Source organism: Entelurus aequoreus, linkage group LG05 (genome assembly GCF_033978785.1).
Source record: "Entelurus aequoreus isolate RoL-2023_Sb linkage group LG05, RoL_Eaeq_v1.1, whole genome shotgun sequence".
In the NCBI taxonomy this organism is placed as follows: domain Eukaryota; kingdom Metazoa; phylum Chordata; class Actinopteri; order Syngnathiformes; family Syngnathidae; genus Entelurus; species Entelurus aequoreus.
In genome coordinates, this window is record NC_084735.1 from 1,333,502 (window position 1) to 1,349,206 (window position 15,705).

General features: G+C 34.5%; 1 protein-coding gene and 1 pseudogene across 2 annotated transcripts in view; both read left to right on the forward strand.

Moving 5' to 3' along the window:
* Positions 1–7,232, forward strand: part of LOC133649512 (FRAS1-related extracellular matrix protein 2-like) — a 118,780-nt pseudogene extending 111,548 nt beyond the window's left edge.
* Positions 7,233–10,400: 3,168 nt separating this feature from the next.
* LOC133650001 (zinc-binding protein A33-like) overlaps positions 10,401–15,705 on the forward strand; it is a 38,380-nt gene continuing 33,075 nt past the window's right edge. For both annotated transcript variants that reach the window (XM_062046728.1, XM_062046729.1), the window contains exons 1-2: positions 10,401–10,711; positions 13,543–13,736. In XM_062046728.1, coding sequence (XP_061902712.1) covers positions 10,433–10,711; positions 13,543–13,736 — 473 coding nt within the window. In that variant the 5' untranslated portion in view covers positions 10,401–10,432. The remainder of the gene's footprint in view (positions 10,712–13,542; positions 13,737–15,705) is intronic.

Sequence of the window (15,705 nt, forward strand, 5' to 3'; positions counted from 1 at the left end):
TTGAGATTTAAGCATTGAAAGGAAAATTAATATATATTTTTAACACTTTTATGAGTGGGGTCCGTTTGGGTCCCTGAGACCTTTAGTGTGATTTTTTTTTTTTTTTTTTAAATTGACATCGCTGAAAATAAAATAATGAATCAAAATCAATGTTTTTATGAGTTATTGACATATTTAAGGCTACAATTACTTTATATCAAATATTCTACTTTTATGGGGAAAATATTGCATATTTTGTGTTTCCCATTTAAATAAAACAGGGTTGTTGTTTTTTTTACAAAAAGGGCAAAACATAAGGAAAACATTAAAATAAACAAAACAATTTTATAATCAACAGTTATTAAGTTGATCTAGAGATTTAAGCCTTGAAAAGAAAATGTATATATATTTTGTAACACTTTTATGAGTGTTTTTTTTTTAAATTGTCATTGCTGAAAAAATAATAATGAATCAAAATCAATGTTGTCATGAATTATTGACATATTCAAGGCTCCAATTACTTCATATTGAATAGTCCACGTTTATGGGGAAAATATTGCATATTTTGTGTTTTCCATTTAAATAAAACAGGGGGTTTTTTTACAAAAAGGGCAAAACATAAGAAAACATTACAAAATTTACAAAAATTATTTATCATTAACAGATAGTTCTGAAGTTGATCTTGAGATTTAAGCGTTGAAAGGAAAATTAATATATATTTTTAACACTTTTATGAGTGGGGTCCGTTTGGGTCCCCGAGACCCTTAATGTGATTTTTTTATTTTTATTTTATTGTCATCGCTGAAAAATTAATAATGAATTAAAATTAATGTTGTTATGAATTATTTACATATTTAAGGCTCCAATTACTTCACATCAAATATTACACTTTTATGGGGAAAATATTGCATATTTTGTGTTTTCCATTTAAATAAAACATTTTAATTTTTTTTAAAAGGGCAAAACATAAGAAAACATTAAAAAACACAATAAAATCTTATAATCAACAGATTGATCTAAAGTTGATCTTGAGATTTAAGCATTGAAAGGAAAATTAATATATATTTTTAACACTTTTATGAGTGGGGTCCGTTAGGGTCCCTGAGAGCTTTAGTGTGATTTATTTTTTTTTTTTTAAATTGTCATCGCTGAAAATAAAATAATGAATCAAAATCAATGTTTTTATGAGTTATTGACATATTTAAGGCTACAATTACTTTATATCAAATATTCTACTTTTATGGGGAAAATATTGCATATTTTGTGTTTTCCATTTAAATAAAACAGGGTTGTTGTTTTTTTTACAAAAAGGGCAAAACATAAGGAAAACATTAAAATAAACAAAACAATTTTATAATCAACAGTTATTAAGTTGATCTAGAGATTTAAGCCTTGAAAAGAAAATGTATATATATTTTGTAACACTTTTATGAGTGTTTTTTTTTTAAATTGTCATTGCTGAAAAAATAATAATGAATCAAAATCAATGTTGTCATGAATTATTGACATATTCAAGGCTCCAATTACTTCATATTGAATAGTCCACGTTTATGGGGAAAATATTGCATATTTTGTGTTTTCCATTTAAATAAAACAGGGGTTTTTTTTACAAAAAGGGCAAAACATAAGAAAACATTACAAAATTTACAAAAATTATTTATCATTAACAGATAGTTCTGAAGTTGATCTTGAGATTTAAGCGTTGAAAGGAAAATTAATATATATTTTTAACACTTTTATGAGTGGGGTCCGTTTGGGTCCCCGAGACCCTTAATGTGATTTTTTTATTTTAATTTTATTGTCATCGCTGAAAAATTAATAATGAATTAAAATTAATGTTGTTATGAATTATTTACATATTTAAGGCTCCAATTACTTCACATCAAATATTACACTTTTATGGGGAAAATATTGCATATTTTGTGTTTTCCATTTAAATAAAACATTTTAATTTTTTTTAAAAGGGCAAAACATAAGAAAACATTAAAAAACACAATAAAATCTTATAATCAACAGATTGATCTAAAGTTGATCTTGAGATTTAAGCATTGAAAGGAAAATTAATATATATTTTTAACACTTTTATGAGTGGGGTCCGTTAGGGTCCCTGAGAGCTTTAGTGTGATTTATTTATTTTTTTTAAATTGTCATCGCTGAAAATAAAATAATGAATCAAAATCAATGTTTTTATGAGTTATTGACATATTTAAGGCTACAATTACTTTATATCAAATATTCTACTTTTATGGGGAAAATATTGCATATTTTGTGTTTTGCATTTAAATAAAACAGTTGTTGTTTTTTACAAAAAGGGAAAAACATAAGAAAAACATTGGAAAAAACAAACAAACTTATAATCAACAGTTTTTAAGTTGATCTAGAGATTTAAGCCTTGAAAGGAAAATATATATATATTTTGTAACACTTTTATGAGTGTTTTTTTTAAATTGTCATTGCTGAAAAAATAATAATGAATCAAAATCAATGTTGTTATGAATTATTGACATATTTAAGGCTACAATTATTTAATATCAAATATTCAATTTTTATGGGGAAAATATTGCATATTTTTGTGTTTTTTCCATTTAAATAAAACCGTTTTTTTAGTTTTTTTTAAAAGGGCAAAACATAAGGAAACATAAAAATAAACATAAAATCTATTTTTAACACTTTTATGAGTGGGGTCCGTTTGGGTCCCCGAGACCTTTAGTGTGAGTTTTTTTTTTTTGTAATTGTCATCGCTGAAAAAATAATAATGAATCAAAATCAATGTTGTTATGAATGATAGACATATTTAAGGCTACAATTACTTTATGTCAAATATTCAACTTTTATGGGGAAAATATTGCATATTTTGTGTTTTCCATTTCAATAAAACAGGTTTTTTTTTACAAAAAGGGCAAAACATAAGAAAAACATTACAAAAAATAAAAATTATAATCAACAGTTTTTAAGTTGATCTAGAGATTTAAGTCTTGAAAGGAAAATGTATATATATTTTGTAACACTTTTATGAGTGTTTTTTTTTTTAATTGTCATTGCTGAAAAAATGTCATTGCTGAAAAAATAATAATGAATCAAAATCAATGTTGTCATGAATTATTGACATATTCAAGGCTCCAATTACTTAATATCGAATATTCCACGTTTATGGGGAAAATATTGCATATTTTGTGTTTTCCATTTAAATAAAACATTTTAGTTTTTTTTAAAAGGGCAAAACATCAGAAAACATTAAAAAAACACAATAAAATCTTATAATCAACAGATTGATCTAAAGTTGATCTTGAGATTTAAGCATTGAAAGGAAAATTTATATATATTTTTAACACTTTTATGAGTGGGGTCCGTTTGGGTCCCTGAGACCTTTAGTGTGATTTATTTATTTTAATTTTATTGTTATCGCTGAAAAATTAATAATAAATTAAAATTAATGTTGTTCAGAATTATTGATCTTTTTAAGGCTCCAATTACTTCACATCAAATATTCCACTTCTATGGGGAAAATATTGCATATTTTGTGTTTTCCATTTAAATAAAACAGTTTTTTGTTTTTTTTTACAAAAAGGGCAAAACATAAGAAAACATTAAAAAAAACTATCTTATAATCAACAGATATACTGAAGTTGACCTTGAGATCTAAGCATTGAAAGGAAAATGTATATATATTTTTAACACTTTTATGAGTGGGCTCCGTTTGGGTCCCCATGACCTTTAGTGTGATTTTTTTATTTTTTTAATTGTCATCAATGAAAAAATAATAATGAAACAAAACAAAATCAATGTTGTTATGAATTATTTACATATTCAAGGCTACAATTACTTCATATTGAGTATTCCACTTTTATGGGGAAAATATTGCATATTTTGTGTTTTCCATTTAAATAAAACCGTTTTTTTAGTTTTTTTTTAAAGAGTAAAACATAAGAAAACATTTTTTTTTAAAAACATAAAATATATTTTTAACACTTTTATGAGTGGGGTCCGTTTGGGTCCTCGAGACCTTTAGTGTGATTTTTTTTTTTTTTTAATTGTCATCGCTGAAAAAATAGTAATGAATCAAAATCAATGTTATTATGAATTATTGATCTGTTTAAGGCTCCAATTATTTCATATCAAATATTCTATTTTTATGGGGAAAATATTGCATATTTTGTGTTTTCTATTTAAATAAAACTGGGTTTTTTTTACAAAAAGGGCAAAACATAACAAAACATTTAATAAAAACAATAAAATATTATAATCAACAGATAGATCTGAAGCTGATCTAGAGATTTAAGCATTGAAAGGAAAATTAATATATATATTTTTAACACTTTTATGAGTGGGGTCCATTCGGGTCCCCCAATTATTATTTTTTCAATTGTCAATGTTATGAATTATTGACATATTCAAGACTCCATTACTTTATATAAAATATTCCACTTTTATGGGGAAAATATTGCATATTTTGTGTTTTCCATTTAAATAATTTTTTTTTTTTTTTTTACAAAAAGGGCAAAACATTACAAAACATTAACATCTTTTAATCAACAGATAAATCTAAAATGTATCTAGAGATTAAAGCGTTGAAAGAAAAATGTATGTATATTAATATATGACCTATTTTTAACACTTTTATGAGTGGGCTCCGTTTGGGTCCCAGAGACCTTTAGTGTGAGTTTGTTTTTTTTTAACTGTAATTGCTCAGGAAATAATAATAAATGAAAAATCAATGTTGTTATGAATTATTGACATATTTAATGCTCCAATTACTTCACATCAAATACTCCACTTTTATGGGGAAAATATTGCATATTTTGTGTTTTCCATTTAAATAAAAAAAAGCTTGTTTTTGACAAAAAGGGAATTAAATGTAGTAAAACTTTAAAAAAATATTTTAAAAATGTAAATATACAATCGACAGATAAATCTAAAGTTGATCTAGAGATTTTAGCATTGAAAGTAAAAATAATATATATTAATATATGACTTATTTTTAACACTTTTATGAGTGAGCTCCTTTTGGGTCTTCGAGACTTTTCGGCATTGCTCAAAAAATAATAATGAATCAAAATCAATTATGAATTATTGACACATTTAAAACTCCAATTACTTCACATCAAATATTCCACTCTGAAATAGTTTTTGGGGAAAATATTGCAGATTAGTTTTTTTTGCCATAAAAACGTTGTTTTTTTCATAAAAAGGGCATAAAACATTTTAAAACCTTAAACTTTATGTCAAGGGATAGATCTGAAGTTGATCTGTAATTATTTAAGTGATGAAAGTTTAAAAAAAATATTGATATATGAATGCTGCTAATGCTATAGTGAATTCAATTAAGCTGCTAAAACTTATTTCTCATCCTCTTTGTGTTCGGGCTCAAAAATATAAGATTCTGGATCATAATTGTCCCAAAGTAATCACAAAGTCTGCTTGATTAGCATTGTTGTTGATGGGGAAGGGATCTGTGGCTCCTCCTCTACGTCATTATCTCTCAAAATGTCTCGGGATCTCCGTGAGATTGATACTATTTTGATCATGTCTATCCCAGCGAGAGTGAAAATATCACAGTAAGTGTTTTGTTTTATTATGGTTAGTTTGTATGTTTAGCACCTAGCAATGCTGCTAATGCTACAGTGTCACAATAACGCTACATCCTTTTAGCGCTCGGCTTCTAAAACGTATTGCTCATCCTCTTTGTGTTCGGGCTCAAAAATATAAGGTTCTGGATCATAATTTTCCCAAAGTAATCACAAAGTCTGCTTGATTAGCATTGTTGTTGATGGGGAAGGGATCTGTGGCTCCTCCTCTACGTCATTATCTCTCAAAATGTCTCGGGATCTCCGTAAGATTGATACTATTTTGATCATGTCTATCCTAGCGAGAGTGAAAATATCACAATAAGTGTTTTGTTTTATTATGGTTAGTTTGTATGTTTAGCAACTAGCAATGCTGCTAATGCTACAGTGTCACAATAACGCTACATCCTTTCAGCGCTCGCCTTCTAAAACTTATTGCTCATCCTCTTTGTGTTCGGGCTCAAAAATATAAGGTTCTGGATCATAATTGTCCCAAAGTAATCACAAAGTCTGCTTGATTAGCATTGTTGTTGATGGGGAAGGGATCTGTGGCTCCTCCTCTACGTCATTATCTCTCAAAATGTCTCGGGATCTTCGTAAGATTGATACTATTTTGATCATATCTATCCCAGCGAGAGTGAAAATATCACAATAAGTGTTTTGTTTTATTATGGTTAGTTTGTATGTTTAGCAACTAGCAATGCTGCTAATGCTACAGTGTAACAATAAAGCTACATCCTTTTAGCGCTCGGCTTCTAAAACTTATTGCTCATCCTCTTTGTGTTCGGGCTCAAAAATATAAGGTTCTGGATCATAATTGTCCCAAAGTAATCACAAAGTCTGCTTGATTAGCATTGTTGTTAAAGGGGAAGGGATCTGTGGCTCCTCCTCTACGTCATTATCTCTCAAAATGTCTCAGGAATCTCTGTGAGATTGATACTATTTGATTATATCTACTTACTCGCACGCTTTATAAGTCTTTTAAGTGTCATAAATCAGATCAAACTTCATTTTTTCTTCATTTGAACCTGAAAGTCATTCCTGGTGTTTTCTCCAGGTGGCGTCGGGTCGTGAGTGGTACATCCACACCATCTACACCGTCCGCTCCAAGGAAAACGCCAACCGAGGGATCGGGAAGCGCAGCCTGGAACGCCAGTCCTTCACGTCCGCGGGCGGCGGCGGCGGCGATCGGCCCAGGAGGTCGGTCGGCGAGCAGGTCCCGGAGGTCGCCACGGACATCGGCGGCGACAACAACCGCGGCACCAACATCATGCACGTGGCGCTGGACCGCAGCGAGCGACGGAAAGGAGGCGGAGACGAGGCGCCGGCGCGCGGGGCGGAGCCGGGCGGCGACGAGGGCGACGAGGGCGCAGTGACGGTGGCCGGCGCGCTGGTGGGCGTGTTGCTGGCGGCGCTGGTGGGCGCGGCGCTGACGCTGGCGCTCCGCTCCAGGCAGAAGGACGGGTGGCGGGAGGCGGTCAAAGGCTCCGTCAGCGCCGAGCCCATGCTGGTGGTCCGCATGCACGACTGCCGCGACAGCTCCGAGGTCTAAGCCGGCAGAAACACATTTTATACCACTTTTTTGGACCTCTCTTTCACCGCCACTGCAATGGCGACTGGTCGCGTCCCACTTGTGACTTCCGGTGCCTGAAGACGCCATCACGTCCCCTCCGGGACCTCGTCACGGGATTTCACCTCACCTTTTTTTTTTGTTGACTTCTTTTCTCTCCTCTAGGATGAGATTTAGAACAAATATCCCTCACTTGTGTACTCAGAAGTGCCGTAAGGACTCGCACTGGACACTTCATTAGGTACACCAATTCAGAAAATATCTTTACATTTCATTTGGACTTTATTTGTACTGTTTGTCATATTTTGATGAGTCTAAATCAGGGGTCCCCAAACTACGGCCCGCCAGCGCCCAAAATATCCGGCTTGTAGTCCCGAGTAAAAAAATTAAATGTTATTTTTATTTTTTTTAATGGATTGATGAATTAATTGGATTGGTGGCTACAAAGGACATATTAAAAAAATGTCAATTAAAAAATTAAATTAACATGTATTTTATTTTTTTATCTGTCCTTTCTATTTTATTTTATTTATTTTCATTTTTTTTAATGGGTTGAAGGATCGGCTAGAAAGGACATATCTACAAAAAAAAAAAAAGTAATTACATTTAAAAAATGTAAAAACATTTTTAATCCGCCCTTTCTAGCCCATCCATCAATCCATAAAAAAATAAAATAAAATAGAAGGGCCAGGTTAAAAAAAAAAAAAAAAGTATTTTTTTTTTATTTTTTTTTTCTCAATTGTATGTATTGCTGGATGGGCTAGAAAAGACATATTATAAAAGTGAAAAAATAAAAACAAGAACATTTTATTACATTTTATTTTTTTTATAAATCTGTCCTTTCTGTTTTTTAAAAAATGTTTTAATGTATTGATGGATAGGCTAAAAAGGACAAATTTATAAAACATTTAAATAAAAATTAAATTAAATAAAATAAAAAAAATGAATCAGTCCTTTCTCGCCCATTTATCAATCCATTAAAAATAAAAAATAAAATAAAATAGAAAGGACGAATTTAAAAAAAAAAAGTAATTGAATTTTCTTTTTTTTCTTCTTTTTTTCTTTTTTTTTTAAACATGTCCTTTCTATTTTTTTTTTTTAATGGATTGATGGATGGGCTAGAAAGGACATATTTAAAAAAAAATATATATATATATATATATATATATATATATATACTGTATATATATATATATATATATATATATATATATATATATATATATATATATATATATATATATATATATACAGTGTGTGTATATATATATATATATATATATATATATATATATATATATATATATATATATATATATATACTGTATATATATACTGTGTATATATATATATATATATATATATATATATATATATATATATATATATATATATATATATATATATATATATATATATATATATATATATATATACTGTGTGTGTGTATATATATATATATATATATATATATATATATATATATATATATATGTGGAAGTTGCTTCCTATCCGTTCCACTATTATACACGGCACAGCAGTCCAGCTTGCAGTTTCTAACAATGTTTTAATGTCCATAGAACTTCTCACAGATTTCTCTCCAGCAGGACGTGACTTTTCAGCCACGTGCTTATCCTATCCCCCTCCTGCTCTCGGCCGCTCACTGTTAAAGACAACAGATGATTAGATTAACACGTACCACCCGTGAAATCTAATCACCTGCCAGCTGTGTCTCGCCGTCAGCACATGCCCCGCCCCTATCCGATCGTGCTCGTCCCCAGCACCATAGACGATGTCATGCGCTATACGAGCAGTCGTGTTCGCTTGTGTGCGATATCATGTGCGATACGAGCAGTCTGCGATATCATGTGCGATGCAAGCAGTCATATTCACTTGTGTGCGATGTCGTGTGCGATACGAGCGGCCGTGTTCACTTGCGCAAAGCTGGACAGCCTGTTGACGCCTAAAAGCACACAATTTCTTCTACTTTGCCAAAGTCATTGACAAAAGGTGACCATGCTAGGCTATAGGCTACTAGTAGAGCTTGCAGCTACACAACAGCTAAGCACACAACATTGTCACAACACTGCAGTGTAAAACAGCACATGCGTCAATATAAACACGTATCAAATGATTATAGTTGCATGTTACTTGCACACGCAAAGTCTCCAAGGCTTATTAGGAAGTGTCCAGTAACAAACGTGTCCGCATCCTTCAACTTGCTGCATCGCGAGCTCAACTTCATGAATTGAGCTGCTACGTATGTGAAATGTAATCGTTTATTACGCCGAAGTTGACGTTTTTTGTGTAGTTTTTTTTTTTTTTTTTTACAAGACATACTACTTTGTGTTTTTATTGTGTTGTGTGATAGTGTCAATGTTTCACACGCTGTATGTTTGTCACTAGAACATTCCAACGACGCACATAATATTCATATTGTTTACCTGCTGATGACAACACAACCAAACTATGCAATGCAATTGTATGTTCATCACATAAACACCAATGCTAAAGACAGTCGCACTCAAACTTGATATCACATTGTGTGTACTTATGATTTTTTTTATTTGTACATGTATTTGATGAAATGGATTTTAATTATTAATTAATTTGCCGACACAGTATAGAAGAAATATAGAATTTGTATGTGAGAAAGCAGTTTTTTTTAGGTTGTAATAAACATAAATAATTTGGGAGAAATTGTTTTAAAGATCAAATTGTTGTGCTATTGCCATTTAAACTTAGGACATAATAGTAAAGTTTGGTCATGGATGGTAATTGAATAACAACAAAAAGCTGATTGTTTAATATAATTTTATTTTGAAATAAAAGCGATACCGGAAGCGGAAGTTGTTATTTTTAAAGACCGCTGACTGGCTTGTAGGAGAAAACAAGTGTGGTGTTGTAGTCTGCGTTTGTATATTCAATTATTATGATCCACGATCAACAATACAACCACATAGTTTTTTTTCCCAGTCATGTATTGGCTTTTAGTAGCAACTTCCGGTTCCGGTGTTTCGTTTCTGTTGACGATTTTTTTTGTTATTGTTTGAAACATAACATTGTTTTAGATCTAGTAACTGCTTTTCGACGCTGTTTTATTCATCGTTTGGCATTTCAAATAATAATGGCCCAAAATGACCTAAGATATATCTCTTTCATGAAAAAAAAAAAAGACATTTGCTCATTTCCTCGTTCTGGACTTTGCTGCAAAGTGTCGCCATCTAGCGGACAGAGTTGTAACCTACAACAACGGTGCCTCTTTGGTCACGCCCACCCAGGAAAGAAGGGCGGAACGTGATTGGCTGCCAAGGGCCTGATGACGTGTTATCACAACCAGGTCGTTTCCGGTGTTTTCATCCCAGCTCGCCAGCACGAAGAAGCCTCGCCGCGGTTGTCGTGTCGCCTTGTTAAACACAACATGGCCGCAGCGTCCGGGGACGTCCTGAGGCAGGAGCTCACCTGCGTCATTTGCTTGGACTACTTCAAAGACGCCGTCATCCTCAAGTGCGGCCACAATTTCTGCCACTTTTGCATCTCCATGCACTGGGACGAAAATGGCGGCGACTATGGCTACCAGTGCCCGCAGTGTAGGACGGTAATGTCGCCCAATTGTCCTAGTGGTAACAGCGGTAATGTCGCCCAATTGTCCTGGTGGTAACACCGGTAATGTCGCCCAATTGTCCTGGTGGTAACACCCGCCATGTTGTTTGGCGCCGTAATTTGTTGGACGAGCTAGCTGGTCGCTAACGTTAGCATCTCTATAGCTTTAACGTGTTGGTCGTGACGTCACGTTCTAACTCCCGCCCTTTGAACCCCCCCCCCCCTCCCCGCGATATCACGTGCGATACGAGCAGTCGCGTTCACTTGTGTGCGATACGAGCAGTCGTGTTCGCTTGTGTGCGGTACGAGCAATCGTGTTCACTTGTGTGCGATAGTATGTGCGATACAAGCAGTCGTGTTCACTTGTGTGCGATACAAGCAGTCGTGTTCACTTGTGTGCGATACGAGCAGTCGTGTTCGCTTGTGTGCGATACAAGCAGTCGTGTTCACTTGTGTGCGATACGAGCAGTCTTGTTCGTTTGTGTGCGATACGAGCAATCATGTTCACTTGTGTGCGATAGCATGTGCGATACAAGCAGTCGTGTTCACTTGTGTGCGATACGAGCAGTCTTGTTCGTTTGTGTGCGATACGAGCAATCATGTTCACTTGTGTGCGATAGCATGTGCGATACAAGCAGTCGTGTTCACTTGTGTGCGATACGAGCAGTCGTGCTCACTTGTGTGCGATACGAGCAGTCGTGTTCACTTGCGTGTGACACGAGCAGTCATGTTCACTTGTGTGCGATATGAGCTTTCGTGTTCACTTGCGTGCGACACGAGCAGTCATGTTCACTTGTGTGCGATATGAGCAGTCGTGTTCACTTGTGTGCGATACGAGCAATCGTGTTCACTTGTGTGCGATAGCATGTGCAATACAAGCAGTCGTGTTCACTTGTGTGCGATACGAGCAGTCGTGTTCACTTGTGTGCGATACGAGCAGTCGTGTTTGTGTGCGATACGAGCAATCGTGTTCACTTGTGTGCGATAGCATGTGCGATACAAGCAGTCGTGTTCACTTGTGTGCGATACGAGCAGTCGTGCTCACTTGTGTGCGATACGAGCAGTCGTGCTCACTTGCGTGCGACACGAGCAGTCCTGTTCACTTGTGTGCGATACGAGCTTTCGTGTTCACTTGCGTGCGACACGAGCAGTCATGTTCACTAGTGTGCGATACGAGCAGTCGTGTTCACTTGTGTGCGATGCGAGCAGCCCTGTTCACTTGTGTGCTATACGAGTAGTCGTGTTCACTTGTGTGCGATATGAGCAGTCGTGTTCACTTGTGTGCGATACGAGCAGTGGTGCTCACTTTTGTGCGATACGAGCAGTCGCGTTCACTTGTGTGCGATACGAGCAGTCGTGTTCGCTTGTGTGTGATACGAGCAATCATGTTCACTTGTGTGCGATAGCATGTGCGATACAAGCAGTCGTGTTCGCTTGTGTGCGATACGAGCAGTCGTGCTCGCTTGTGTGCGATACGAGCAGTCGTGCTCACTTTTGTGCGATACGAGCAGTCGTGTTCACTTTTGTGCGACACGAGCAGTCCTGTTCACTTGTGTGCGATACGAGCTTTCGTGTTCACTTGCGTGCGACACGAGCAGTCGTGTTCACTTGTGTGCGATACGAGCAGTCGTGTTCACTTGTGTGCGATACGAGCAGTCGTGTTCACTTGTGTGCGATATGAGCAGTCGTGTTCACTTGTGTGCGATATGAGCAGTCGTGTTCACTTGTGTGCGATAGCATGTGCGACACGAGCAGTTGTGTTCACTTGTGCGATATGAGCAGTCGTGTTCACTTGTGTGCGATACGAGCAGTCGTCTTCACTTGCGTGCGACACGAGCGGTCGTGTTCACTTGTGTGCGATAGCATGTGCGACACGAGCAGCCGTGTTGACTTGTGTGCGATACGAGCAGTCGTGCTCACTTGTGTGCGATACGAGCAGTCGTGTTCACTTGTGTGCGATACGAGCAGCCGTGTTCACTTGTGTGCGATACAAGCAGTCGTGTTCACTTGTGTGCGATACGAGCAGTCGTGTTCACTTGTGTGCGATACGAGCAGTCGTGTTCACTCGTGTGCGGTATCATGTGCGATACGAAAAGTCGTGTTCACTTGTGTGTGATACAAGCAGTCGTGTTCACTTGTGTGCGATACGAGCAGTCGCATTCACTTGTGTGCGATATCATGTGCGATACGAGCGGTTGTGTTTACTTGCGCAAAGCCGGACAGCCAGTTAACGCCTAGAAGCGCACAATGTCTTCTGCTTTGCCAAAGTCATTGACAAAAGGTGACCATGACTACTAGTAGAGCTCGCAGCTACACAACAGCTAAGCACACAACACTGCAGTGTAAAACAGCACATGTAGCTTGCAGCTACACAACAGCTAAGCACGCGTCATTGTCACAAGACTGCAGTGTAAAACAGCACATGTGTCAATATAAACACGTATGAAATGATTATAGTTGCATGTTACTTGCACACGCAAAGTCTCCAAGGCTTATTAGGAAGTGGCCAGTAACAAACGTGTCCGCATCGTTCAACTTGCTGCATCGTGAGCTCAACTTCATTGAATTGAGCTGAAATCTAATTGTTTATTAAGCCGAAGTTGTGTTGTGTGATAGTGTCAATGTTTCACTTGTTATCTGCAACTTCCGGTTCGGCTGTTTCCTTTCTTATTATTTCTATATTTTTGTTGTTGTTGTTGCTATTGTTTGAAACATAAAGTTAAAATGAAATTGTTTTAGATCTAGTAACGGCTGTGTTACTCATCTTTTGGCATTTCAAATGATAATGGCCAAAATGACCTTTTGTACTCCCTCCCCCACACCCAGGTGTTCAACAAGAGGACCTTCACCAAGAACTACCTGGTGCAGAACCTGGTGGAGTGTCTGGACGCGGGCCAGTCTCCCCCCAAGCCGCAGAAGGCGGACGGCAAGTGCGAGCAACACGGCAAGGAACTCAAACTCTACTGCCAGACCGACAAGAGCCGCATCTGTGTGGTCTGCAGGGAGTCCAGGTCTCACAGGTACACAAAAACCCTGCAGTGGGCCGTGCGTTTCCCACCTAGGCCTCTCAAAACACCATCAATGATGTCACCACGTGACCATTGCTGGAGAAATACTGTACAGAAACACATGTAGGCATATCTAAGTGACATTTAAAGCAGTGTGGGTGGCACTGGGAGCAGGTGGGTAAAGTGTCTTGCCCAAGGACACAACGGCAGTGACTGTATTTATGTTATTCACGTGTGAATAATGCTGTATAATAGACTGTATTTATATTATTCACATGTGAATAATGCTGTATAATAGACTGTATTTATATTATTCACATGTGAATAATGCTGTATAATAGACTGTATTTATGTTATTCACATGTGAATAATGCTGTATAATAGACTGTATTTATGTTATTCACATGTGAATAATGCTGTATAATAGACTGTATTTATGTTATTCACATGTGAATAATGCTGTATAATAGACTGTATTTATATTATTCACGTGTAAATAATGCTGTATAATAGACTGTATTTATATTATTTAACTTGTGAATAATGCTGTATAATAGACTGTATTTATATTATTCACATGTGAATAATGCTGTATAATAGACTGTATTTATATTATTCACATGTGAATAATGCTGTATAATAGACTGTATTTATATTATTCACATGTGAATAATGCTGTATAATAGACTGTATTTATATTATTCACATGTGAATAATGCTGTATAATAGACTGTATTTATATTATTCACATGTGAATAATGCTGTATAATAGACTGTATTTATGTTATTCACATGTGAATAATGCTGTATAATAGACTGTATTTATATTATTCACATGTGAATAATGCTGTATAATAGACTGCATTTATATTATTCACTTGTGAATAATGCTGTATAATAGACTGTATTTATATTATTCACATGTGAATAATGCTGTATAATAGACTGTATTTATATTATTCACATGTGAATAATGCTGTATAATAGACTGTATTTATGTTATTCACATGTGAGTAATGCTGTATAATAGACTGCATTTATATTATTCACATGTGAATAATGCTGTATAATAGACTGTATTTGTTATTCACACGTGAATAATGCTGTATAATAGACTGTATTTATATTATTCACATGTGAATAATGCTGTATAATAGACTGTATTTATATTATTCACATGTGAATAATGCTGTATAATAGACTGTATTTATATTATTCACGTGTGAATAATGCTGTATAATAGACTGTATTTATATTATTCACATGTGAATAATGCTGTATAATAGACTGTATTTATGTTATTCACATGTGAATAATGCTGTATAATATAGAGTGTATTTATATTATTCACATGTGAATAATGCTGTATAATAGACTGCATTTATATTATTTAACTTGTGAATAATGCTGTATAATAGACTGTATTTATATTATTCACATGTGAATAATGCTGTATAATAGACTGTATTTATATTATTCACATGTGAATAATGCTGTATAATAGACTGCATTTATATTATTCACTTGTGAATAATGCTGTATAATAGACTGTATTTATGTTATTCACATGTGAATAATGCTGTATAATATAGAGTGTATTTATATTATTCACATGTGAATAATGCTGTATAATAGACTGTATTTATATTATTCACATGTGAATAATGCTGTATAATAGACTGCATTTATATTATTCACCTGTGAATAATGCTGTATAATAGACTGTATTTATGTTATTCACATGTGAATAATGCTGTATAATATAGAGTGTATTTATATTATTCACATGTGAATAATGCTGTATAATAGACTGCATTTATATTATTCACTTGTGAATAATGCTGTATAATAGACTGTATTTATATTATTCACATGTGAATAATGCTGTATAATAGACTGTATTTATATTATTCACATGTGAATAATGCTGTATAATAGACTGTATTTATATTATTCACAAAAAGTACAATGTATGACTTTT